General features: G+C 48.3%; 1 protein-coding gene across 2 annotated transcripts; it reads right to left on the bottom strand.

Moving 5' to 3' along the window:
• Positions 1–23,088: 23,088 nt before the first annotated feature.
• Positions 23,089–26,862, bottom strand: LOC112060971 (interferon-inducible GTPase 5-like). 2 transcript variants are annotated; one of them, XM_065578816.1, is made up of 2 exons: positions 26,549–26,691; positions 23,089–25,178 (listed from the first exon to the last, which is right to left on the bottom strand). In XM_065578816.1, the coding sequence occupies exon 2, from the start codon at positions 25,166–25,168 to the stop codon at positions 23,999–24,001; it is 1,170 nt and encodes a 389-aa protein (XP_065434888.1). In that variant the 5' UTR covers positions 25,169–25,178; positions 26,549–26,691; the 3' UTR covers positions 23,089–23,998. The 2 variants fall into 2 exon arrangements, with proteins under 2 accessions (XP_065434888.1, XP_065434887.1); XM_065578815.1 differs by lacking the exon at positions 26,549–26,691 and adding an exon at positions 26,707–26,862 and having other exon boundaries at positions 23,091–25,178.
• Between the last annotated feature and the right edge of the window lie 209 nt (positions 26,863–27,071).

Below are 27,071 nucleotides of genomic sequence, written 5' to 3'. Positions count from 1 at the left end.
CCCTCCCCTCCTGCCTTGGTTACGCTGAGGCTGCTGCATGACCGATTTATGACCTGTTGACTTCGCTTCTTTTAGCAGTAAGTATGAGTGGTTCAGTACGGCCTCCTAACTTGACTACTATTAACAATAAGCAATAGTGATTTTAGGCACTTTACTGGTTTGCTAAAATCTCCCATACAAAGCCTGTTGCTTTCAGTTTCCATCAGAGTCAGATGAAAATGCAGGCTTCAAACTGACTCTTGGGACTGTCACAAGCTCATCAGGCTCAATGGATAGTGATCAATGGCTCCATGTCTAGTTGGCAGCCGGTTTCAAGCGGAGTGCCCCAAGGGTCGGTCCTGGGGTCAGTTTTGTTCAATATGTTCATTAATGATCCGGAGGATGGCGTGGACTGCACCCTCAGCAAGTTTGCAGATGACACTAAACTGGGAGGAGTGGTAGATAGGCTGGAGGGTAGGGATCGGATACAGAGGGATCAATACAAATTAGAGAATTGGGCCAAAAGAAATCTGATGAGGTTCAACAAGGACAAGTGCAGAGTCCTGCATTTAGGACGGAAGAATCCCAGGCACTGCTACAGACTAGGGAACGAATGGCTAGGTAGCAGTTCCGCAGAAAAAGACCTAGGGGTTACAGTGGACAAGAAGCTGGATATGAGTCAGCAGTGTGCCCTTGTTGCCAAGAAGGCTAATGGCAAAAGTAGGGGCATTGCCAGCAGATCGAGAAACGTGATCATTCCCTTCAATTCGACATTGGTGAGGCCTCATCTGGAGTACTGTGTCCAGTTTTGGGCTCCACACTACAAGAAGGATGTGGAAAAATTGGAAAGAGTCCAGCAGAGGGCAACAAAACTGATTAGGGGGCTGGAGCACATGACTTATGAGGAGAGGCTGAGGGAACTGGGATTGTTTAGTCTGCAGAAGAGAAGAATGAGGGGGGATTTGATAGCAGCCTTCAACTACCTGAAAGAGGGGTTCAAAGAGGATGGATCTAGACTGTTCTCGGTGGTACCTGATGACAGAACAAGGAACAATGGTCTCAAGTTGCAGTGGGGGAGGTCTAGGCTGGATATTAGGAAACACTATTTCACTAGGAGGGCGGTGAAGCACTGGAATGGGTTCTCTAGGGAGGTGGTGGAATCTCCATCCTTAGAGGGTTTTAAGGCCCGGCTTGACAAAGCCCTGGCTGGGATGATTTAGTCGGGGATTGGTCCTGCTTTGAGCAGGGGGTTGGACTAGATGAATTCCCGAGGTCCCTTCCAACCGTAATATTCTATGATTCTATGATGCTCCCTGTAAATCAGACAGGGCTGTATGAGCGATTTAAGATTTTCCATTGCTTGCACCTTGCAAACTCAGGCCTTGTCTACACTAAGGTTTTGTCGACAAAAATATTATCGAGGACTGAAAAGCATTATAACAACATCGGTGGTCCATGTTCGCACTACACTCCCTGTGCTGTCAGAGCGCATCCGCACTTGGTGCTTTAGCATTGACAGTGAGAGCAGTGCACTGTGGGTGGCTATCCCACTGTGTAACTCCCCACCTTCTGCTGCAAGGAGTTGTGGGAAGGCTGAGTGGATCGCAGTGCATTATGGGTGCGAGCTCGATGTCCCATGATGCAGTTTTTTCTGTCCCAGCATTCCAGGCACTTCAACTGCATTTCAAAGCATTTTTCAACGGCCCCTGTTTACTGTGTGCCCCCATCTCTGTCTGAAAGGTTAGATCCCACACTGCTCTCTACCGTTGTGGTCACTGTTATGAACACATCACGGATGGTTATTGAGTATATCATCAGCTCCTCATCTGAGTTTCCTGACTTACTATATGCCAACAACGCCAGATTACTTTTGGCATTCACGGAACAACTGAACATGGTGGACCGTCACTTTTGGGCTCATGAAACAACCACTGAATGGTGGGATCACATCGTTATGCAGGTCTGGGATGACGAGCAGTGACTGCCGAACTTTCGGATGAGGAAAGCCACATTCATGGGACTGTGTGAGGAGCTTGCCCCAGCCTTCTGGCGCAGGGACAGCCAAATGAGAGCTGCACTGTCAGTGGAGAAGCATGTGGTGATACCCCTGTGGAAGCTGCGAGTTTGGGGGAGGGAGGGAAAAACTGGAAACTCACCAATAAATGGCACCATGGCACATTTCCTGGGTATCTGGGCTCTGTTCAGTAAGCTCCACCCTGGGGCCCCTCCACGCTGGCCCCTCGCTTACCCACCCCAGTGACACATGGTGGGGATGTCACAGAGTGAGCACTTTGGGGCTCTGGATCGGTAACTGGGGGATTCTCCCAAGCAGGACGATGGAGCCAGGGACCAGCATCTCCTCCCCAACCAGGCTCAACTCACCCTGCCCAGCCATAAAGAAGTATTGGGACCTGCTCCCTACTTCTGTATAGAATTCAGACCCAGCCCCTGTTCTGCGGGCCACCCAGTCCCTCCATTGCTCACATCTGTCCCTCATCTCGGGTAGGGAGAGCGGAAGGGGGAGGGGGAGGAGTTGTATTATTTTAGGTTGAATAAATGGGCCCAAAGAGTCAAAGGTGTTACCTGACCCTGTCACTGTCCAACATTAAACAGTGTTATGCTAGGTTCAGGGATTGGTATCCAGAGACCTCAGCCCGCTTAGCGCCATGGCAAACACAGTGTCAAAGTCATGCCAAAGGTGAGAAATTTATTAACTGAAACACAGGAAAGGAAAAGAATCAAAACAAGGCAAAAACGTCGAAACTGAAATTGAGTGATTGTTTAAAACAAACAATCCAAACCTACAGGAGTCTCGTTTAGAATGGGATGAATATTGGTTAAAGTCTCTTATTCTGTTAAACAGTCCTTTTTGGTGGGAAGAAAGGGTTAGTTCTGTTGTTTCATTCTGAGTTGGGAGGGACAGTCAGTTTCCTGCGTTAGAGGCAGACACAGAAGGGAGAGATGAGACGGGATAGTGAAGATGGGGAAACGCGGCTTTTGTTGGAGTTCTCAGGACACAGGGCAGCTCATCAGTCATGGACGGACACTTTGGGCTGGCAGATCAGCCATGACAGCGGTTGCTTTGGTCCCTGGCTCACCTCCTTGAACAGGGTCATCATCTGGCTTGTTTGGTCCTGTCCCTCCCCTTCACTGGTCCTTCTCAGGCCAGGCAGAGCTGGATGGGCCGTCTCATCTTGCTGTGCTGGTTCTGTGCAGTGCAGCTGGTTTCAGGATCAGGTGAAAAGCCAAAAGAGAGAGTGAGAGATGAGAGGCAGGAGATAGTGGAGGGTGGAAAGGAACACCAAAGGCAGGGGAAGACACAGCAGGATCTCACACATATCAGGTTGGTGTCTTTTGTATTTTATTGATACTGATCTCAAAGGCCTGAAGAGTTACAGGTGTTTATAAACTCTTTCACTGTCTAACATTAAACAGTGATAGGTCAGTTCGGGGTTATTTCAAACAGAGACCTTAGTTCTTCTGGTCACTTGGCAAACACCCAAAAGTATTCACTCAAGTTAAAAGTTTATTGATCAAACACATGAAAGAAAAATAAAACAAAACAAGTATTTGTACTGAAACTGTGGTTGAATGATTATACAAAACAAACTTCATTAAAATCTTTCCCCTTTTGGAGGCAAATTATCAGTCTCTTATTTTCAGAACCACATTATTGATGAAAAGGAAAGCATTAATTTTACACTCAATCCTGGTGTGAAGAGGGCATCTACTTATCCTGTTGTAAACAAACAGACAGACACAAAAGGGAGGAGAGACGGGATAGAAAAGACGGGTCCAATATGGCTTTAGTTGATATATTTTGGATCTTTTGACAGGTGGCCAATTATGAGTGGATGCTTTGGCTGGCAAGTCGAGCCTGACACCTGTGACTTTTATTCTGGTTCACAGTCTGGTCAGGATTGTCATCTGATTGGATCCTTTCTCCTTGGACAAGGCCGGCTTGGATGAATATAGCATAGTTAACTTCAGAATTCAATCAAAAGTCAAGAGAGTGAGATAGGATAGGATAAAAGAAACAGTGGGGCAGAAAGTAACACACCAAGTGAAGAGATAACAATACATACATGCCTGTGTAATGCTGGCAATAAGAGATCCCCACATATAGACTGGGGACTGGAGGACATGATAATGTGATGATTTTCAGGATCTATGGGTAAAAACAAAGTTCCTTAAACAAGAGCAAGGCCAGCCAGGCTTCCTCTTCGGACAAAAGTTCCTGAGTCTGATCTGATCCTTTTGACTTGTCATTGAAGAAGCTGAGATGAATGGAGATGAAATGCAATGCAGACAAGTTGAGGGAGGAACTGGGGGAAAGATGATGGGGATAGAGATATGTCAGCCAGTCATGGAACAGGCCACCCACACCCCTAATTGTCACCTACCACCACACACAGGAACCTATATGTGGTATCATTAAACAACTACAACCCACACTCCATGGGGAACACATCCTGAAAGACATCTTTCCTGACCCCTCACTTCCAGCCTTCAAAGAACCCCCCAGGCTCTCCAAGTTCATCATCAGAAACAAGCTCCCTAGAGACCAGGACACACCAGCTCAAAGTGGTACCAGAACCACCCAGAACAACAGATACAAAACCTGCAGCCATATCCCCACTGCTACAATTATCAATACCCTCCACAACTCACCTTTCAAGATCCATGGATTCTACATACACCTATCACAACATGTGCACCTCATCCAGTGCACTAAATGTCCCAATAACAGCTATTTAGTTGAAGCCAGACAATCACTGCTCTTTCAAGTGAACTCACCCAGGAAACTGATAAAAGACAAAAACACCCTATCATCTGTGGGTGAGCACTTTTCACAAAGTGATCATTCTATATCTGAACCATCAGACCTCAACCTTAAAGGAAACCTGCACACTTTCAAAAGACGTGCTTGGGAACATAAATTCATAACTCTGCTAAATACTGAAAATCATGGACTGAACAAAGGCGCTGGATTTATGGTTATTGCAACAATCTATAACCCAGTAACCTCTTTTTGTCCTATCACTGCAGAGGTGTTAACAGGCCACTCTACCTTGAATGGTCTCTTAGAATATGTACTAACTATTCATGCCAAACAATATGTTCCACCTTGTATTTATCTGTGACACTGTGGTCTGGTCTACACTATAAGCTTTGGTAACTGCAAGTGTAATTTGTCTGGAAAGGTCGGTGGGTGAGAGGCTTTCAGAAATGTTCACTTTCATTTTTTGAATCAGCTCCACTTGTCACTACTGAACCTGTGTATCCTGCCAGTCAGAGGACATTGTGCCCTGATAAATAGCAGTGCTTGACATTGAACCTACAGACAGGCAGAACAAACAATTCTTGTCTATCTGTAGATTGCCAGAAAATTGAAAATGAATGTATCTTTCGTGTTATAAACATCTCACGCAAGGGACAAAGGTCTGGAGAATGGAGAAGTGAAACCTGAAAAGCAGATGTTACTGCACGAAAACATATTCATCTCTCCCATAAAAACAATCATGGTTAGTAGGTAGGTAGCACTTTTATCTTCAAAGCAGATCATTAACATTAGCTATTTGTATCTTGCAGCCTTCTGGGAAGTCGGCATTTATTATTGTCCCCATGTTCACAGATGAGGAAATTGAGGCAGAAGAATTAATAACCAGTGTGGAGCTGCCCAAAGCCACAGAGAGAGCATCAGAGGCAGCCTTCAACCCCAGGGGGAGGCCCAAGAACCTTGCTCCACTTCAAACCCCTCCCATGAGTTTTCCATTGTCACAGATGCACAAGTGAAACATTTCTTATAAGGGCCTCTATATCAAACACAGAAATCAATTTAGCCTCACAGTGCCCATGTCAATCTGGTCTGTATTATCACCAATTTACACATGGCAAAATTGCCAAACAATGGGCTTGATCCTGCACCCATTGAATCCCGTGTCCCAGCTCCCACTGACTTCAGTTCTGCAGGATCAGGCCCAGAGAGAGGTTGAGGGACTTGCCCAAGGTCACACAGCAAGTCTGATTCCTGGCTCTTGGGGTCCCCAGAATTACACACTTGGCCAGGGAGCTATTTTGTGCACCAAGTCTTGACACATGGTCCAGCTTAGGGAAAATGTCTCCTCTTTGCTGTTCCATTATGAACAAATATTTGTCTGGTTTGGATGATGCATGACAACTGTAGCTCTCATTGAATCCAGTGTCAAAAATACTGTGTTGCGGAACATCATTGCACTTGACAATTATGCTCACCAATTTTATGTCTCACTTACATCTAATGGAACAGACCAGCAGATATTCTCAATTGTACAACGGGGTCGCACAGGATCTGTCTTCACACCATCTCGCTTTAAAATTTATATCAGCGACACACCATCGACCCAGTCATGGAAATTTGGATACACGGATGATCTCACACTCACCATCCAAGTGAGCACCTTCATCCATGTGGAAAACATCTTCACAGAAGATCTGAAAAACCTGGAAGAGTACTACTGCTTATGATGACTCAGACCAAACCCTCAAAAAACAGCTGCCTCTGTTTCCACCTAAGCAATCAACATGCAAAGATTCATTTCAATGTCATCTTCTGTGACACCAAACTCAGGCACAAGGTTTTCTTTAAATAGCTCGTGGTTCTGGATGACAGCATCACATACCCCCAACATCTTGGTAGAGACCAAATCTGGTGAAGAACTGGGCTTCTACATCTGTTTGTTTATTCAAAGTTTTCAGTTTTGAAGTGCAGCTTTCAGAACTTTGTGAGAATTCTTGATCCAGATGTGCACGGCTCAAAGCGAATTGACACTGCAAGTTTGAAGATTTGAACTGAGAGATACGTCTGGCAAGGAAGACACATGGCCTTACCATTACGTTCAATGAAAAAGTACGTATTCTCCCACTCCTGTTGGCAGCCTTAGTTTTCATTTATGTATTTTCTTTTCTGTTTGCACTTGCCTTGTCAGATGGTATAAGAAAAATTCTGATAAAAATTTCCACAGCTGCACAGTGTTTACACTCCCATTTCTGAGTCCAAACTGAGTAATGTGCTCGCCGCGAGCGGTCCCGTAACGTCACAGGCATGACATGACATAACGGCTATGGAAGCTGGTCACCGTGTGCTTGTGCAAAGATTCAAGGGGATGCATATTAACTTCTGAAGAGCTGCCGGTTGGCCAGCCCTGGACTATTGGTCTGAGCCAGTGTGGCTAAATCTTTCATAAAAACATTAAGAACGGCCGTACTGGGTCAGACCAAAGGTCCATCCAGCCCAGTACCTGTCTACCGACAGTGACCAATGCCAGGTGCCCCACAGGGAGTGAATCTAACAGGTAATGATCAATTGATCTCTCTCCTGCCATCCATCTCCATCCTCTGACAAACAGAGGCTAGGGACACCATTCCTTACCCATCCTGGCTAATAGCCATTAAAAGACTTAACCTCCATGAATGTATCCAGTTCTCTTTTAAACACTGTTATAGTCCTAGCCTTCACAACCTCCTCAGGCAAGGAGTTCCACAAGTTGACTGTGTGCTGTGTGAAGAACTTCCTTTTATTCATTTTAAACCTGCTACCCATTAATTTCATTTGGTGGCACCTAGTTCTTGTATTATGGGAACAAGTAAATAACTTTTCCTTATCCACTTTCTCCACATCACTCATGATTTTATATACCTCTATCATATCCCCCATTAGTCTCCTCTTTTACAAGCTGAAAAGTCCTAGCCTCTTTAATCTCTCCTCATATGGGACCCGTTCCAAACCCCTAATCATTTTAGTTGCCCTTCTCTGAACGTTTTCTAATGCCAGTATATCTTTTTTGAGATGAGGAGATCACATCTGTATGCAGTATTCAAGATGTGGTTGTACCATGGATTTATATAAGGGCAATAAGATATTTTCCGTCTTATTCCACTAATGTCTTTGTGCCAGGATGGCAAGGAGCTGATCTGGTCTGTTTGATACCATTTTTTTGACAACATATTGAAACTCTCAGGATGTGAATAGAGTTCCATTGTCACCGTCTGTTGGGATTTCCAGTCCTTGAGAAAAAGAGTCTTAACCCTTAGAATGCCTGTGCTCAGCTAGTTGAATTCAGTCAGTGAAATACAGAATACTTCAGGCCATTCAGAATGGGCGTCCACTGCAACAAAAACATGTCCCGTGAATGGTCCAGCCTGGTCTCTGTGGCTTCACTACCACTGGGTGGATGCCCACTCCCAAGGATGAAAAGGAGCATGTAGAGGCATGTGTTGCGTTTGCTGACAACCTTGACACTATTTTGCCATTTTGTCTGGTTGTGTATCAATCTCTGGCCACTACACAACTCCTGGCCCAGGACCTTTACTTTTATAACTCCCAACTGGCCTTTGGGTAATTCCTGGAGTACACGGGACCTGCGTTTTGTAGGAATAACCACACTGAGGCCACAAAGTGGCACCATTGATATACGCTGAATTGTCCTTTCCAAGCAAAGGGAACTGGAGTGTTGTTTGTGGGCATCAGTCCATCCACTCACAGGAAGGTCACACACTTTTGCCAGCACTGGATCATTTTTAGTTTCGTGTGGTCCCACGGCATTTGTTACTGGCAAGGATTCAATTTGTGCAGTATAGAACACACCAACTCTCTCTGGTTTGACTTCAGTATCTTCACCTGCCACTTCCAATGGCAGTGGTGACAAGCAGTCTGCATTTGTCTGTTGTTTGGTACCATTGATCTCCAGATGATAACAGTCAGTGCCTAAGAATATTGCCCTTCTCTGTAACTGTGCCACAGCCATTTCAGGGACTGCTTTCTTTGAGTTAAGCAGCAGTTGATGATCTTTACCCAGAATAAATCATTTCCCAGAGAGCAATGGGTGAAATGCTTTAGCTCCCCAGACTAAAGTCAGAGTTCCTCAGTGTGAGACTAGCTACGAAGACAAAGGCCTTTCAGCACAATCTGCCACCACATGTGAAATTACTGCTCCTATTCCACATGCTGAAGTGTCACAAGTTGCTTTATAGGCAAAGCTGCACTGCAGTGGGTAAGGCCCATTTCAGACACTATCAGCTTCTTCGCCTTACCAACAGCCTTGTTGTACTATGTGGATCAACACCATTGATGACAATTGTGTAACAGCTCATTGGGGGATGTAACACTGTCATTGTGCTCACCAAGAACCTAGAGGTAATATCTGGCCATACCCAGAAAGAAACATGAATGTGACACATTTTAATTTATGCAAAGTGTTGTTGTAGCTGTGTTAGTCCCAGGATTTCATAGAGACAAGGTGGGTGAGTTAATATCTTTTATTGGACCAACTTCTGCTGGTTAGAGAGAAAGCAGTGGATGTGTGTGTTATTCCTTGACTTTAGCAAAGCTTTTGATACGGTCTCCCACAGTATTCTTTCCAGCAAGTTAAAGAAGTATGGGCTGGATGAATGCATTATACGGTGGATAGAAAGCTGTCTAGACCATCGAGTTCAACGGGTAGTGATCAATGGCTACATGTCTAGTTGGCAGCCGGTATCAAGCGGAGTACCCCAACGGTTGGTCCTGGGGCTGGTTTTGTTCAATATCTTCATTAATGATCTGGAGGATGGCGTGGACTGCACCCTCAGCAAGTTTGCAGATGACACTAAATTGGGAGGAGTGGTAGATATGCTGGAGGGTAGGGATAGGATACAGAGGGACCTAGACAAATTAGAGGATTGGGCCAAAAGGAATCTCATGAGGTTCAACAAGGACAAGTGCAGAGTCCTGCTCTTAGGACGGAAGAATCCCATGCACTGCTTCAGACTAGGGACCAAATGGCTAAGGAGCAGTTCTGCAGAAAAGGACCTGGAGATTACAGTGGACGAGAAGATGGATACAAGTCAACAGTGTGCCCTTGTTGCCAAGAAGGCTAACCACATTTTGGGCCGTATAAGTAGGAGCATTGCCAGCAGATCAAGGGATGTGATCATTCCCCTCTATTCGACATTGGTGAGGCCTCATCTGGAGTACTGTGTCCAGTTTTCGGCCCCACACTACAAGAAGGATGTGGAAAATTTGGAAAGAGTCCAGCAGAGGGCAACAAAAATTATTAGGGGACTGGAGCACATAACTTATAAAGAGCGGCTGAGGGAACTGGGATTATTTAGTCTGCAGAAGAGAAGAATGAGGGGGGATTTGATAGCTGCTTTCAACTACCTGAAAGGGGGTTCAACAGACGATGGATCTAGGCTGTTCTCAGTAGTAGCAGATGACAGAACAAGGAGTAATGGTCTTAAGTTGCTGTGAGGGAGATTTAGTTTGGATATTAGGAACAACCGCTTCAAACTCCTACCTCATCACCTCATCGTGGTGCAGTGGTGAGCCTGGCCGTCTGACAGCTATGGTAGTGGGGCGCATGCCCTAGTAGGTCCAACCATGCTACAAAGGTGTTGGACTGTCCAATCCAGGGAAGGGGACTGCTCTCTTAAAGGAAAGAGCGCTTTTCCTTCTCCTTAGAGATTGAAGGCTAGCTAAGCTTGAGGAGGTACGCATGCCTGCCCGCCTAGCCAGTGGGATGGCTTGAAGTTAATGGCTAAAACAACACGAGTAAACAGGAACACGAGTAAATGGGTCTTAGTTCCCCTGCGCGTCATCGAACTGTTCTATGGTGGTGGACCGGAAATTGAGTGATGAGAAGTTGCTAAAAATGGCAGGTGCTAGGCCAACATGGAAAAGGACAACCCTTGCTGTGTGTACTTACAATTGTAGGTCGCTGGCAAGGGAGGAAATGTTAAACTATCTGATGGAGGAGAAGAAAAGGATAAGATGCAATATCCTCGGTGTGAGGAAACTCAACAAAAGAAGGAGCTGGAAGTCAACCGGAAGGATGGAAGCGCTGTGAGGCTCGGAAAGGGAGATGGCATTAGAAATGTTGGAGGAGTCAGATTTATCATCGGTAAGGATTGGTCTTCAAAAGTCATATCATGCCAGCTAATATCATCACATATTGGTGTTCTGCATCTTCAGATGGAGTGAAAAGCTACCCTCAAGGTCATCTAGGCCTACGCTCCCACAAGTGCAAGTGAGGATGAAGAAGTGGAAGAATTCTACCAAGAGCTCAAAAGAGACCTCGCACAAAAGTCCACTTACACTGTTAAAAATTTCAAAGATTTCAAAGCAAAGGTCGGGTGAGGAAAAGCTGACGAAAAGTTCATAGGGAGATACGGCAGTGGTGAAAGGAATGAAAGAGGAGAAAGGCTGGTAGCGATAGCAGAAATGAAAGAACTGCACATGGCAAACACCTGGTAGAAAAAAAAGAAGACCGCAAGGAGGTGGACATGGATCGTGCTAAATGTGAAGAGCAAGAATGAAATCGACTATATTTTAGTCAATAAAAGGCGCATCGTTCAAGACATCTCTCTTTCTGGGTTTGACTCGAGCCAGACGGAAAAGTGTGATGAGGACTATAGTATCTTTGCTGACAAGCTGAAACGTTGCATAAAAGCAGCTGGAATTGAAAAGCTGAAAAAGGCAAAGGGAAGAATCTCTAATGAAATGAAAAGATTGTTGGAGAAACGGAGAAAGACGAAAAGGAGCTCGGATAATAACCTCGAGTACTCCATCCTGTGCACGCTTATACAGCGAAAACTGAAGGATGACTTTGAGAACTTCCGGAAAGAAAAGCTCCTCAAAACAGTTGAATCATGCAAGAGCCTCAGGACATGCAAGTGGGAATTGATGCAGTATAGATTTAGCGTAACAGCATTGAAGAACAAGGACGGAGAGACAGTAATCGACAGAGCAGGGATGGAGGAGATCTGCAAGGACTTCTATACAGAACTGTTCAAATCAAGAATCAATGTCCCTGTCCCACCACTCCAAGAGTCAGAAGAACGCATCCCCCCAATATCGTCAGCGAAGTCTGAAGCGCACTACACCAGATGAAGAAGGGAAAAGCTCCAGGCAAAGATGGAATAATGTCAGAAATGATTTTTGCAGGAGGCGAAAAACTTTGGAAGGTCCTCACTTTAAGATTTAGTTGATATCTTGAAAAAGGAAAAATACCATCAAGCTGGAAGGAGTCGAATATCATCTTGCTGCACAAGAAGGGCTATTGAGAAAATCGTAAGAACTACAGCCCTATATGCCTGCTCTCTCACATCTACAAGCTCTTTACAAAGGTGATAATGAACTGACTCTCGCAGAGTCTAGACAAACAACAGCCGAGAGAGCAGGCAGGGTTTCAAAGAAATTTTAGCACGATCGACCATATATTTACCCTTAGCCAGCTCCTAGAAAGAGCAAGGGAATACAAACTTCTGTTGTGCATTGATTTAGTCGACTATGAAAAGGCCTTCGATAGCATCGAGTTTAATGTAATATTAAAGGTGCTCACAGAGCAGGGCATTAACACGCAGTACATCAGTTTGTTAAAGGAATCGAATACTGGATGTATAACAGACATTACTCTCCTCGAAACTCCCCTCCGCATCCCAATTGAGAAAGGAATAAAGCAAGGAGATATGATTTCACCGAAACTATTCACCGCCTGCCTCGAAATGGTTATGAATAAGTTCAGTTGGAGGAATGGTGTCAACATAAATGGAGAACGATTATCTCATCTCAGATTAGCGGATGACATCGTACTAATTGCCAAAAGCACAAACAAACTGCAGAGCATGCTACAAAGACTCGACAAGAAAAGCGGTCAGGTAGGCCTGAAAATGAACCGCTGCAAAACGAAATACATGCGATCAGACGTCTTACGAAAAGCCCGAATAATGGTAACAGGAGAAGAAATCGAAGAAGTGGAACAGTACATATATTTGGGACAAGAAGTTAATATGTGCCAAGACCTGAATGGAGAACTCTCGCGAAGGATTCGGGCAGGATGGTGTGTGTTTAATTCCATCAAAGACGTCCTCAAAGGAAAAATCGACATGACCACACATACAAATATCTTCAATTCAACAGTGCTGCCAGCCATGCTGTATGGCAGTGAAACATGGGCACTGACAAAGAGAGAAGAGCGGCGGCTGTTGGGAGCTGAAAGGGCAATGGAATGAGCTATGTTGGGAATTTCCCTTCTGGATTGCATCCCAAATGAAATGATCAGAGAATGCAGCGGTGTGAAAGATATTGTCGTGGAAAGCAGACATAACAAGATGTGATGGGCGGACCACATAGCACAGCTCACGGACAATAGGTGGACTGCAATCATTGCTGAGTGGTACCCGTGAGAACAGAAAAGACCGCCCGGTCGGCCTCCAGGAAGATGGAAAGAGGACATTGCTAAACGTTTCGGACGAACGTGGAGAAGAAAGGCAAGAATGGCGGATGTGTTGTGATCGGCGCAGTCTCAACGACAGCTGAAGACCGATCGATCGAGGTGATCCAGGTGATTAGGAACAACTTTTTCACTAGGAGGGTGGTGAAGCACTGGAATGGGTTCCCTAGGGAAGTGGTAGAATCTCCTTCCTTAGAGGTTTTTAAGGTCAAACTTGACAAAGCCCTGGCTGGGATGATTTAGTTGAGGATTGGTGTTGCTTTGAGCAGGGGGTTGGACTAGATGACCTCCTGAGGTCCCTTCCAACCCTGATATTCTATGATTCTATGATTCATTGCTGACCATTGTGTAACAGCTCATTGAGGGATGTAACACTCTCATTGTGCTCACCAAGAACCTAGAGGTAATAACTGGCCATACCCAGAAAGAAACATAAATGTGACACTGGTACAGGACTGCTCCCAGACCCTCCAAACTGGCGTCAGTACGTAGGATAAGCGGTTTGCTTGGATCAGCAAAGACTAGGACTGGAGCATGAGTTAGGCGAGTAATGATCTCCCGAAAAGCCCTTTTACATCTCTCATCCCACTGTGGCCCAAATGGTTCGAAAGGGCCATAGTGTCTCTGCACAGGAGGCTTTGGGGGCCTACTTTTATTCTTGGTCTAAGATTTGTTCTTGTTGGACTGGTATCCCCGGGTAAGATCATTTAGAGGTTTTATAATCGTAGCATAGTTCTTCACAAATCTGCGGTAGTAGCCACTAAATCCAAGAAAGGTCTTGAGTTCTCTGTAGTTACTTGGACGTGGCCAGGAGTGAGTGCTTCTATTTTATCAGAATCAGTACTCACACCCTCCTGGGACACGATGTGACCCACATACTTCACTGAGGTTCGGCAGAACTGGCATTTGGCAATTGAAAGCTTGAAACCATACGCCTCCAACCTACCAAGCTCTTTAGGAAGTCTTTCTTCATGCTCCTCCAAGGTTCTTCCAAACACAGTCAGGTCATCCAAATAAACTAACACTTGCAGTAAATTCATGTCTCTCACGACTTTCTCCATAAGACATAGAAATGTGGCAGGTGCCCCAGAAATCCCTTGGGGCATGCGTTCAAACTGGTAGAACCCTAATGGGCAGATGAAGGCTGTCTTCTCCTTATCTTCTTCTCCCAGAAGGATCAGGTAGTATCCACTTCAAAGATCCAACACAGATAATCACTGGCTATCCAGCAAACAGTCCAAGGCATCTTGTACTCGAGGCATGGTGTATTGGTCAACTATAGTGCGCCTGTTTAGGGTGTGGTAGTCAATACACATCCGGATTTTCCCACTCTTCTTATGGACCACCACAATGGGAGAGGTGTAGGGGCTGTGGGACTCTGTAATGATAACATTCGCAATCAGCTCTTCATAATCATAAAATCATAAATTATAAAATATCAGGGTTGGAAGGGACCTCAAGAGGTCATCTAGTCCAACCCCCTGCTCAAAGCAGGACCAATCCTCAACTAAATCATCCTAGCCAAGGCTTTGTCAAGCCGGGTCTTAAAAACCTCCAAGGAAGGAGACTCCACCACCTCCCTAGGTAATGCATTCCAGTGCTTCACTTCCCTCCTAGTGAAATAGTGTTTCCTAATATCCAACCTAAACCTCCCCCACTGCAACTTAAGACCATTGCTCCTTGTTCTGTCATCTGCCACCACTGAGAACAGCCGAGCTCCATCCTCTTTGGAACCCCCCTTCAGGTAGTTGAAGGCTGCTATCAAATCCCCCCTCATTCTTCTCTTCTGGAGACTAAACAATCCCAGTTCCCTCAGCCTCTCCTCATAAGTCATGTGCTCCAGACCCCTAATCATTTTTGTTGCCCTCCGCTGGACTCTTTCCAATTTTTCCACATCCTTCTTGTAGTGTCGGGCCCAGAACTGGACACAGTATTCCAGATGAGGCCTCACCAATGTCGAATAAAGGGGAACGATCACATTCCTCGATCTGCTGGCAGTGCCCCTACTTATACAGCCCAAAATGCCGTTAGCCTTCTTGGCAACAAGAGCACACTGTTGACTCATATCCAGCTTCTCGTCCACTGTGACCCCTAGGTCCTTTTCTGCAGAACTGCTACCTAGCTATTCGGTCCCTAGTCTGTAGCAGTGCATGGGATTCTTCCATCCTAAGTGCAGGACTCTGCACTTGTCCTTGTTGAACCTCATCAGGTTTTTTTTGGCCCAATCCTCTAATTTGTCTAGGTCCCTCTGTATCTGATCCCTACCCTCTAGTGTATCTACCATGCCTCCTAGTTTAGTGTCATCTGCAAACTTGCTGAGAGTGCAGTCCACACCATCCTCCAGATCATTAATAAAGATATTAAACAAAACCAGCCCCAGGACCGACCCTTGGGGCACTCCGCTTGAAACCAGCGTACATCTTCCATCTCAGAGAGAGCAATCTTCCTAGATCTCTCCCTGAAGGGTCGGGGGCCTGGCAGCCTGATGTGGTATTCCACTACCTTGGCACATCCCATGTCCCACTCATGCAGTGAGAATAACTTGAATCTCTCACAAAGCTTCTTCCTCAGGCGATCCTTCCACTCCTCAGACAATGGTGAGTCCCCGAAGTCAAACTTTGCCCGATCCATCGCCGGAACTTCAGCTTCACACTGGGGTCTCACAATGGTTTCAGGCTCAAAGATGTCAGCAATCTTCTGCCCTGATTTTACAAGCACATTACAGCTTGTTTCATTAGCAATCAGTATAGTCACCTCTTCCTGGGCTTCAGCAGGTAGGGTTATGACTCCACTGAGAACCAGCACTCCTTCTGGGAGCCCTCCCTCGGTCGGCTGCTCTACCACTGCTAATGTTCCCTTACTGCCTTTTAGGCAGGTACTCATGACAATCACTTTCTTTTCTGTCATTGCAGGAACCACTAAGGGACTGGGCAGGCATACCTCAATGCTCCCACTGGCAAATCAGGCATCACTTTTCTTGTGTCCACAATTTTTCTGTAGGCTGTGGCACAATGTGTGTGTATAACAAGGTGTTCAGGTATTGATCCCCTGCTCGCTGTCTGCAGTAATCTGCAATTACCTTAAAGAGGCTGGTGTTGGTCCCTATTAGCACGGCACATCAGAGACTCCTTTAGGGTCAGGGCATATTAAAGCAGCAGTGTCCACCTCCTGTCTTACCCCAGCGATCTCCTCTGGGAATTCCAGGTGTACTATGACATACCACCGACAGGGGTATTCATCCATGCTGAGGCCACACAGGCCAAGCCCTGTCAGGGGCCGTATAGGCAGATGCCTACGCATCTGCTGGTAGAAAGACTGGAATATGATACTTACTTGGGATCCTGTGTCAAGCACTGCTCTACATTCTGTCCCTTCAACCTTTACAGTGACCTCCGCTCAGGGTTCTATCAATCCTGGTGGGATTCGGGCTGCATGGTTCTTTCCAGGGGAGCCTCCACATCCTGCAGGCCTAGCCGGCTCCCTTCCCAGGCCCTGGGGCTGTTTCCCGACTTTCCTCAGGTGGTCCTCAGCTTTTGATATACTAGCGTGGGATTCTCTGCATTCTGACACCTTGCAGCAATGTGCCCACCCTGGCCACACCAGTAGCAGAAGAAGGATTGTCCTTTCCTTTGTTGTCTGGGTGGGACAGAGGTTCTAAAGGTAGACTTCTGGACTGTGGTAGCGGGGGGTTCCTCATACCTTGAAGTCTTTGCTGAATTGATGGTATTCTCTAGTTCGGCCACTTTCTGGGTCAGGACCTGCACTCGTTGGGTAAGTTCCTCTTGAAGATTCACCATCGGTGCCTTGGGCGTTCATATGGATCTTATGACAGTTGCCTGGTGTGGCTGAACCTCCCAAACCTCGCCAGCTGCCTGCCTCTCTTCTTCCTCTCGGACCTCTTTTATCAGCCGAGTGTAACTCGGTGGATTATCTTGCAGTTCCCTTAATCGGAGGTGGAGAAGGATTGGGTTCTGATATAGAATTCCTTTCACAATCTGAGCCAATCTAGTGCGGTGCATTTGTACAACCACTACTGCTCCCCTCATGATGGATCTCTGCAATAATTTCTCCAGCCTCTGGATATAGGCAGAAACCTTCTCTCCCTTTTGTTGCCTGTCATTGAGGAACTTGCAATAAATAAAGTTCTTGGTTCTCCCAAAGGCATGATCAAGGGCCTCTAGGCAGTCCTTCACCTTGACCCCAGGGTTACTGAGCTTCAGGGTGCGAATCACATCTAGGGCTGGCCCCCTGAGGCACTCTACTAGTTGCCTTCTCTTTTCAGCATCAGGCACCGCCCACTCCTGCAGCATTTCAGTGGTGTGTTCCAGCCAGGGTTCAAATGCTTCCTCCCCAGGTATTGGGGTGGGACCCCCAGAAAACAACCTCAGTTTACAATAGGGGCTTGGCTCAGGGTGGGGTGGCACAACCTTCTCTAATGCTTGCCCCAAAGCCTTCGCCCACTCATCAGGTGAAGGAGCAGTTTTCTGGTGTGGGACTCCTGGGTCAAGGCCCAACAGACCCGGCATATCAGCCAAAGTCTTTCCCTCTTTCCCCCAAAAGGACGACATTTTCTTTAAAAACTCTACATCAGAGGCAGGGGCTGGTGAGGGCTGGCTCCCAGTGGTTATTTCCGACCACTAACCATCTTCCACTGCTATCGTGCCTGGAACCTGTAGAGGGTCCACAGTCGATGGCAGCTCACACAGTACAGCAAAAGCCCCCTCCTCCCTCACAAACATGTGCCCACGCATTTTGCACTTACTCAGGTACTCAGTGGATGCCCTTAAGACAGGTTCTATTGAGCCCTCACCGAATACCTCCGGCACCCCTGGCACCAGAAGAAAGTTCCTAGGGTTAATATTCATCCCCTTGCACCAATCCTATAGCAAGTGTAGGGCCATTATACAAACTGTAATTTTTTCCCCAAATATAACAGATCAAAACAACAACAATAAGATTTTGGGTTTTCCCAATTTAATGGATCACCCAAGTTCTGCTTGTGGGGGGTACTGACCCAGAGTATCCCGGACAAGCCCCAAGAAATGTAATCCTTCTGCCAGGGCAAGTTGATAGCAGCAAGGGCCAGGTTCAGTACATAGGAGTTCCCTCTCAACAATGCAATGCAAAACCAGCTTGAGCCCCCACCCAGGGACCTGGGAAAATCTTACACACACCCCTGAGCACCTCAGAGAGGCAATACTTCCCCTCTCTCAAGCACAGAGTCTTGGTGTAACAGAAAATCTTTAATAACATGAGGTAAACGATATCAGCATTAAATTGGGAAAACACCACAACTAGGGTTCATAAACCAAATCATAAGCAAAAACCCACCCCAGCAAATTAGGCCGTGTCCTTTCCCTTGGGTTCTTGAATCCAGCAACCCCAAAATCATCCAAAGTCCAACAACCCAAAAGTCTCTGTCCCTGGTCAGTGCTGTCCCAGAGTTCAAAAGTTTATCTGCAGAGTTTTACCTCCCAGCCTGGGTGGAAACGGGATGAGAGTTTAAGAGGCATCTTACGTGGTCCGAGGCCAACTGCCCCGCCTCTCTGTGGGGTTCTGCTGCAACCTTCACTGTGAGCCACTCTGCTCTGCTCCACTTGTCGTCCCACAAGCCACTCCACTCTGCTCCACCAGCTGTCCCATAAGCTACTCCAGCCATCCCACAAACTGCTCTGCTCCTCTCCACCAGCCACTCAGCAATATATCTTTAGCCCCTCCCCCACTACTTAACCCAGTACTCAGTGATTTAAGCTCTTAGTAATTATAGCTCTCTAGTGATTTCAGCTTGTAACAGGGGAGCCTTGGTGCTAGTGCACCATCAGCCCAAAATAAATTCAGCTCAGCAGCCTGTAACTAGATTCCTAATAGAATCAAAATTATCTTTGCTATTGCACAGCAGAGGCAGGAATGCAATTGGCATTCCAGCCCTAGGGCAGAACACCTACCCCCAATCTCCTTCAATTCACTGGGGTTTGGAACCCATGTCCCTTGCCTAGCGAGTGCTACTTAGTTGATGGCAAGTCCCTCTGTCATAAAACAGTCCCACTGTCCCTGATTTACATAATCAGGGTAACAACACTTTATTCTTCCTGCCCCAATAACAGAGAAACTGGGGATCCCACAGCAGCCAAAGTGACCATTAGGGCTACTGTGGGCTCATGCTAGGCAGGGTGGGTGTGCCTATGCAAACAAAATCAGCCCCTGGAGTTCTTTTCCACAGTCGTCATAATTCACCACCAGATACCAGGGAAGCGCTCATCCTAACTCTGCTTACATCGTGAAAAAGTTTTTCCTAATATTCAACCTAAACCTCCCCCACTGCAACTTGAAACCATTGCTCCTTGTTCTGTCATCTGCCACCACTGAGAACAGTCTAGATCCATCCTCTTGGTAGTTGAAAGCAGTTATCAAATCCCCCCTCATTCTTCTCTTCTGAAGACTAAACAATCCCAGTTCCTTCAGCCTCTCCTCGTAAGTCATGTGCTCCAGCCCCCTAATCATTTTTGTTGCCCTCCATTGGACTCTTTCTAATTTTCCACATCCTTCTTGTAGTGTGGGGCCCAAAACTGGACACAGTATTCCAGATGAGGCCTCACCAATGTCGAATAGAGGGGAATGATCACGTCCCTCAGTCTGCTGGAAATGCCCCTACTTATACAGCCCAGAATGCCATTAGCCTTCTTGGCAACAAGGGCACACTGTTGACTCATATCCAGCTTCTCGACCACTCTAATCCCCAGGTCCTTTTCTGCAGAACTGCTACCTAGCCATTCGGTCCCTAGTCTGTAGCCATGCATGGGATTCTTCCGTCCTAAGTGCATGACTCTGCACTTCTCCTTGTTGAACCTCATCAGATTTCTTTTGGCCCAATCCTCTAATTTGTCTAGGTCCCTCTGTATCCTATCCCTACCCTCCAGTGTATCTACCACTCCTCCCAGTTTAGTGTCATCTGCAAACTTGCTGAGGGTGCAGTGCATGCCATCCTTCAGATCTTTAATGAAGATATTGAACAAAACCGGCCCCAGGACTGACCCTTGGGGCACTCCGCTTGATACCAGCTGCCAACTAGACATGGAACCATCTTGGATAAACCAAACCTATCGTGCTTTCAGGGTCAGGCAGGTTTTCCAGACTCTGAACCATCCTTGTAGCTTTTTCAACACCTCTTTTGAAGGTGCGAACACCAGTCCAGCTGAGGACTCTAACTGGAGCTGCAGCTGAAATCTGCCTGGATGATGAAGCCGGTGAGGCATCTGGGAATTTGTTTGTTATGGGTAGAGCCCTGCATTGACACCAAAATGTGTCTCCATATCCAATGTGCGTGCTGCAAAAATTATCTGTGGAGATCTGCAGATATCAGCCACTTTACAGAGCTTTACATCGGGGCAGGCTGAGGCTTTCAGGCATCCTCCCCCTTTGCTGGAGCCAGGCCGGGGAGAGCTCCGCTGGCAGCTGTGGGGAGCCTGGGTCCCTCCACTTGCCCTGGGTGGGAGGCCTGAGCAGCCCTCACCCAGCGTCCCTGAACCTTGCACTCCAGACCCCCTGCCCAGGGCAGGTGGAGGGTCCACACCGCGGTTCCTCACAGCTGCCCACATGGCTTTTACTGTCAGAGTCCTGCGTAGATACAGAATTTGTATTTGCATCCACCCTGGTATCGCAAAAATGGTCCAAGATCTATAGCGGATCCCTACGGATTTGCAGGCTCTAGTGATGGGTGCACGTTCCCAGCTGTCTATGGCAGTGATACTGAGGGCTCTTCCCCCTGCCGAGCGCGACTGTGGATACCAGCGAGATCCCCGTATCTCAAGCCAGAGAGATGCCCAAGAAGCTGCAGGCAGCGGCGTGTGTTTAATGCACCTTTATTAAACCAGCGCGATGACTGTCAATCCAAAGGCAACAAATACCAAGATTAAGGAATGAAGGTAAATGCGGATATGCACTGGCTGGCGGGTGTCGAATCTAACGGCATTATTACGTGTGACAGACCCAGACCAGTGGGGTACAGGAGTCTGGTAGAGGGCAAATATACTGGTCACTGGATGAGTAGTTTTCTGTTCCCTGAGTGACCAGAGCAGGGGCCGCACTAGAATAATCAGGAACCTGCAAGAACCAGTTAAGGCAGGCAGGCTAATTAGGACACCTGGAGCCAATTAAGAAGGCGCTGCTAGAATCAATTAAGGCAGGCTAATCAGAGCACCTGGGTTTTAAAAAGGAGCTCACTTCAGTTTGTGGTGCGAGTGTGAGGAGCTGGGAGCAAGAGGCGCAAGGAGCTGAGAGTGAGAGGGTGTGCTGCTGGAGGACTGAGGAGCACAAGCGTTATCAGACACCAAGAGGAAGGTCCTGTGGTGAGAATAAGGAAGGGATTTGGAGGAGGCCATGGGGAAGTAGCCCAGGGAGTTGTAGCTGTCATGCAGCTGTTACAGGAGGCACTATAGACAGCTGCAATCCACAGGGCCCTGGGCTGGAACCCGGAGTAGAGGGTGGGCCTGGGTTCCCCCCAAACCTCCCAATTGACCTGGACTGTGGGTTCTCCCAGAGGGGAAGGTCTCTGGGCTGTTCCCCAACCCACATGGTGAATCTCTGAGGCAAGAAAATCCACCAATAAGCGCAGGACCCACCAAGATAGAGGAGGAACTTTGTCACATACGTTAAACATGATCTGCGGCAGGGAGTGAATGAGTCAATAAAGCGTCACATGATGGCAAGACGCTGTGATTAGAATCGATACTGACTGTCAGCCTGTTGATACAGCGATGGCACACGGTCACCCGGCCAATCATTGTGAGTTGTTTGTATTACAGTAGCAAATAGAAACCAGGGCCCCATTGTGCCAGGCGCTGTACGAAGATATAACAAAAAGACAGGCCCTCCCAGAAGAGCTTTCAACCTAAGTGTAAGACTATTGGCAATACGTAGATTCGAGAAGCAAGCAAAGAAAAAGTGCAAAGAAACAACAAAATTATATGGATCAGCATGGAACACCCCACACAGCAAACCACTACCCCAGCATTGCAGCTAAATGCCACTGACCAGATTCACAGGGAAGGATTTTAATCAGTCTTTTAGGCCTTGTGTTCAAAGGCCAGGTGTATTGGGTCCGCTACTCTAACCCCCTGCCCCAGGGACGCTCTTGTGCCGGTAGAACAGTGACATTCTCCGGCTCAGCTTAACTCCCCACCCCCACCCCAAGTGACATAAACAAAACTGAAAAAAAGTCACTCTTCTGCTGGAGTGAGAGCGTCCACACACGAGGTTCCACCAGGATCATTCTATCGGTTTCAATTCACACCTTAGGTTATATTGAAAAACGTTTCCATGAGGACAAGGTCTTCAGCCTCTAATCCGCAACGGAGCTACAGCCAATTGACCCCAGCTGGGATCTGGCCCCATTGACTCCAATGGAGATACAGCTGATTGACCCCAGCTGGGATCTGGCCCCATTGACTCCAATGGCGTGACAGCTGATTTACCCCAGTGTGCGGATCCGGTCCATTCATGGTTGTAAGGTGCTCAGATACCAAAATGATGGAGGAGCCCAGCGGGTCCTAAGTTGACAGAACCGGATTCAGTATAATTTTATTTTTGTTGTATGAATGTCAAGAAGGAAGCTGCCTCATTTCTTGTGGGGTAAAACCTCAGGAGCGTTGAGCTGTCACTGAGTCTGTCTCCTTTATTATAGTCGCTTTGATGGTGTGCAACGATGCCCCAGATGGTTTATGGGGACTGAATATGTGTTATGCTTATAAGAATCACATGGAATCTTTTAAAGTGGATAAGGCAATACGCCACATTTCCTGAGAGTACAATTTAAGTATTAAAATCAGCATGTGCTTCCATTCACACACACACACACACACACACGCACACACACACACACACCAAAGGGTTCTGCAGCTGGATCTTATAGTTACCAGTCCTAATGTTACTCGGTCAGTTCCAGTGGCCAGCTGAACGTGCACACGAGGGAAGGGAGCTGGGCCTCCGTCGAACGCGTTCGAAGATCCGATGTTGATGCAGAACGAACCCAAAGTCCTCTGGCAATACACCCTTTTTTTAGAGTGATACGTTCCCACACAAGTCTATGGGCCTTGCTGTGTCACACCAGAGCTGTCAATCACGAGGTATGCAAGGTTGCTGTTAATTGGCATAATTTTGAGTTGTTACGGGGAGGTTCCGCAGCTGTTTCTTATCTCATCCCTTTGGCTCAACTCCTTATCTCATCCTTGGGGTGTATGCCTTTGCTTTAGAGTCATCAATCTGCCATCTGGGGATTGATAATAAAGTTGGTGCCTCTTGACTCCTCCACTCCCTTCTTGACCATCCAGCCCAATTTTATTCATAGATTCATAGACTCTAGGACTGGAAGGGACCTCGAGAGGTCATCGAGTCCAGTCCCCTGCCCGCATGGCAGGACCAAATACTGTCTAGACCATCCCTGATAGACATTTATCTAACCAGTTGTCCTTTTTCAGTTAATTACCATACATTCTTCACTCACACCAAACAGTAAATAAGGCAGTTACAGCCATAAAACGTCTATCCTTCTAAGAACAAATGTTAACACAATCAGCAAAAAATAAACTCAGAACAATGTCTTCGTACTAATTCAAAGCTGGCAAAATGGAGTATAAGGCAAAATAAGCAAAATTTTACTTGAGACAATTTCTTCCCATGCAACTCCTGGATGGAGAAGCATGAATCTTTCCTGCTTGAAGTCCAAGACTGTGTCTTCTAGACAGCAGCAGGCTCATCCAATGCAACACCAAATCCTAGATGGTGTTTTCCCTTTCTGCTTCCAGTGCTTTGCTCAGAACCTGCTGGATGTCGTCAGCTACAGAGGCCAAACACTTCCGCAGCATGAAGTACGTGGTAATGAGTGCCACCCCTCCAGACACCATGGCACCAAATACGGGGAGGCGCTTCCACGAATATTCCCTTACCATCACAGCAGCCCCCACCGAATCCAACAACAGCTTCAGAGCCGTCATGGGGGTCATTCCCAAGGACGTCATCACGGCCGTCAGCTCCTCCACGGGCTTCCCAACCTGTTGGGCGAGAGCAGAGAGGGACCTGTTGTCCACGCCGAAGTTGCTGTAGTATCGGAACAGGTGTTTCCTGAAGACGACGAAGGTGCCCAAGAAAGAGAGACCTGGGACAGGAACGGCAGCGAGAAAACATGAGAAAAGGGCTATTTTCCAAATCTCCGCCTTCAGTGCGGCTTTTTTCTGGTTGATGATGGGCGAGGCGACAGCAGGCAGGCTAAGCAGGAAGGCGTGTCTCTTCAGGAGCGGCAGCTCCGTCTGCAAAGTTTGCCGCAGGAGGGGAAAATCGTAGCGGTTGGGTTCCCAGCTGGACACGACAAAAACCTGTGGGTGGCCCACTCCTTCAGCAGCTACGCCTCTCCTGCAATCCTCCCTGATCTGCTCCAGGATCCTCTCCTCGTTGTAGCTGGAGGGACGCTGCCTCCTGGAAGCATCCAGGTCCATGTCGGCTTTGGAGCGCACAAAGTAGAACCTCTTGCCCATTCTCTGGATCTCACAGGCCAGCCTCGCATGGTCGGAGCGGAAGCGTTGAGAGCCGACGATGATGTAGAACTCAAATCGGCTCAAATTGAGCTGCTTACAGTAGCTGTCTAGAGGGAAAGAGGATGTCCCCACCCCTGGCAGGTCCCAGAGGGTGACACCTGGGAGGACGGGATCTGGATAAGCCATCGGCTCTGTCATGGTATCGAGCATCCCGGTTTCAGCAGCGCCTTCATCACCAGCAGATAGCCCCCGCATGGCGTTGATGAGGGAGGACTTCCCGGAGCCCGACTCCCCTGTGACGGCGATGTGGAGGGTGTGGCTGTTAAACGACTCTGGTGTTCTCTGCTGCACATTAGAAATTGCATCTGTCAGGCTCCCTTGCTTGACAGCGGCTCTGAACCCATCAAGAGCCATGGCGCTCAGTCTGCGGCAGAGAAGAAGAAACATTTTAGCTCCTAGTTAAGGCTGCGTCTGGAAAATCCTGCGCCAACAGTGCAGTGTCAAGCCCTCAAAAGTTAGGAACAGGCACATTTATGGTGGCTCATGCAACCTTAACTCTGCCCCTTGTGTATCCAACCCGTGCACTGAATGAGGCAGGGGCAGAGTGGTAAAAACAGGAGTTGTTTGGTTTTAATCCTTATTTATTATTTGTAGTGTAGTGCATAGAAACGCGGACTGAGATCGGGACCCCATTGTGCCGGGTGCTGCACAGACCCCGACCGAGATCAGGGGCCCGTTGTGTCAGGTGCTGCACAGACCCCGACCGAGATCAGAGCCCCATTGTGTCAGGTGCTGCACAGACCCTGGCTGAGATCAGGGCCCCGTTGTGCCGGGTGCTGCACAGACCCCGACCGAGATCAGGGGCCCGTTGTGTCAGGTGCTGCACAGACCCCGACCAAGATCAGGGCCCCGTTGTGTCAGGTGCTGCACAGACCCCGACCGAGATCAGGGCCCCGTTGTGCCAGGTGCTGCACAGACCCCGACCGAGATCAGGGCCCCGTTGTGTCAGGTGCTGCACAGACCCCGACCGAGATCAGGGCCTCCATTATTGTGAGCGCTGCGCAGCCCCACAGGTGAGAATTTTCACTAGATCTCAGCTCCCATGAACTATCGGAAATAAGTGGGTTGATTTTCGAGCCAGCCCAGCGCCCTGCTGCTGACGGGGACAATATCTCAGCTGTGAACAGGCAGAGCCAGGCTCAGACCCAGCCTTCTCCCTTGGCTGCCCTGTAGCTCAGAGGAGCCGTGGGGAGCCCTGCAGCTGCTCTCGCTCGCCCCAAAGGCCTGGCAGGAAGACGGGGAGCGCACGGCTCTCTCGGCCCCCATCCCAGCTCCGCGCACAGGAACAGAGGACACTGGAATTGGGGCCCGGCTATTTCAACTGAAGCCAAGGGGGAGTCTGAGGACCCAGAGCTGGGCACAGTTTTTTCAGCCGCAACTTTTGCAGGTGAAAAATGCAGATTCGTGGATTGCGGAGCCGGAAGGGGACTGCCCTGGGGCCCATCTAATCCGCCCGCCCACGGGCCACAGGCCAGACACCGTCCCCAGCACGAGTTCCTCTGCAGGGCGGCCTAGCAGCTGCCCCTAACACAGCCCCGAACTGCAGCCACACCGGGGGGAGCGAAGGGGGCCCGGGGGCCGGGTGTTCCCCAGGGACTGACAGGAGAGGGGATGTGCCAGTGTACGGGGGGGGTGGAAAATGGCTAAATTGGCAACACTGCAGCTGACCACTAAGGGGGGGAGGGGGAATTTGAGGTGGGGGCAGTAAAATCCCAAGCAGGGGGAATCTCTTACCTCCCCCAGGCTGGGCTGCGCTCAGGCGGGGTTGCTGGTCTCCGGGAAGGGGCAGCAATCTGTGGGCACAGCTCACCCCGCCCCGCCCGCAGTGTCTCCGCTGCTCCTCGCTCCCCCTCTTCCTGCCCCCCCCCTTTGCCGGGGCCTCCCCTCCCTGCCTTTGTCTGCGCCCCCGGCTCCCTCCTGCGGCCCCGCTCCGGCTCCGGCTCCGGCTCCGGCTCGCTCCTGATCGGCGAGCAGGGGAAAGGGAAAGTGAAAGCAGCAGCTGGTGAGGGAGCAGGGCCGGGCCTCACCCCGAGGGGAGGGACAGAGCGGGGCCTAGATACTTGCCCCCCCTCAGCGCGTTTCCAGGTGGACACAGCCAATGTCACCATGCAGTCAGGGGGTGACAGTGTGTACTTACAACACACACACACACACACACAGAGCAGGGCTCATCATACCCAGCAGGGGGCAGCAGGGATAGGGACACACACACACACACACACACACAGACACACACAGAGCAGCACTCATTTCATGC

This window comes from Chrysemys picta, unplaced genomic scaffold, assembly GCF_011386835.1.
Source record: "Chrysemys picta bellii isolate R12L10 unplaced genomic scaffold, ASM1138683v2 scaf3, whole genome shotgun sequence".
NCBI lineage: Eukaryota > Metazoa > Chordata > Testudines > Emydidae > Chrysemys > Chrysemys picta.
This window is presented reverse-complemented; position numbering and strand designations above follow the sequence as displayed.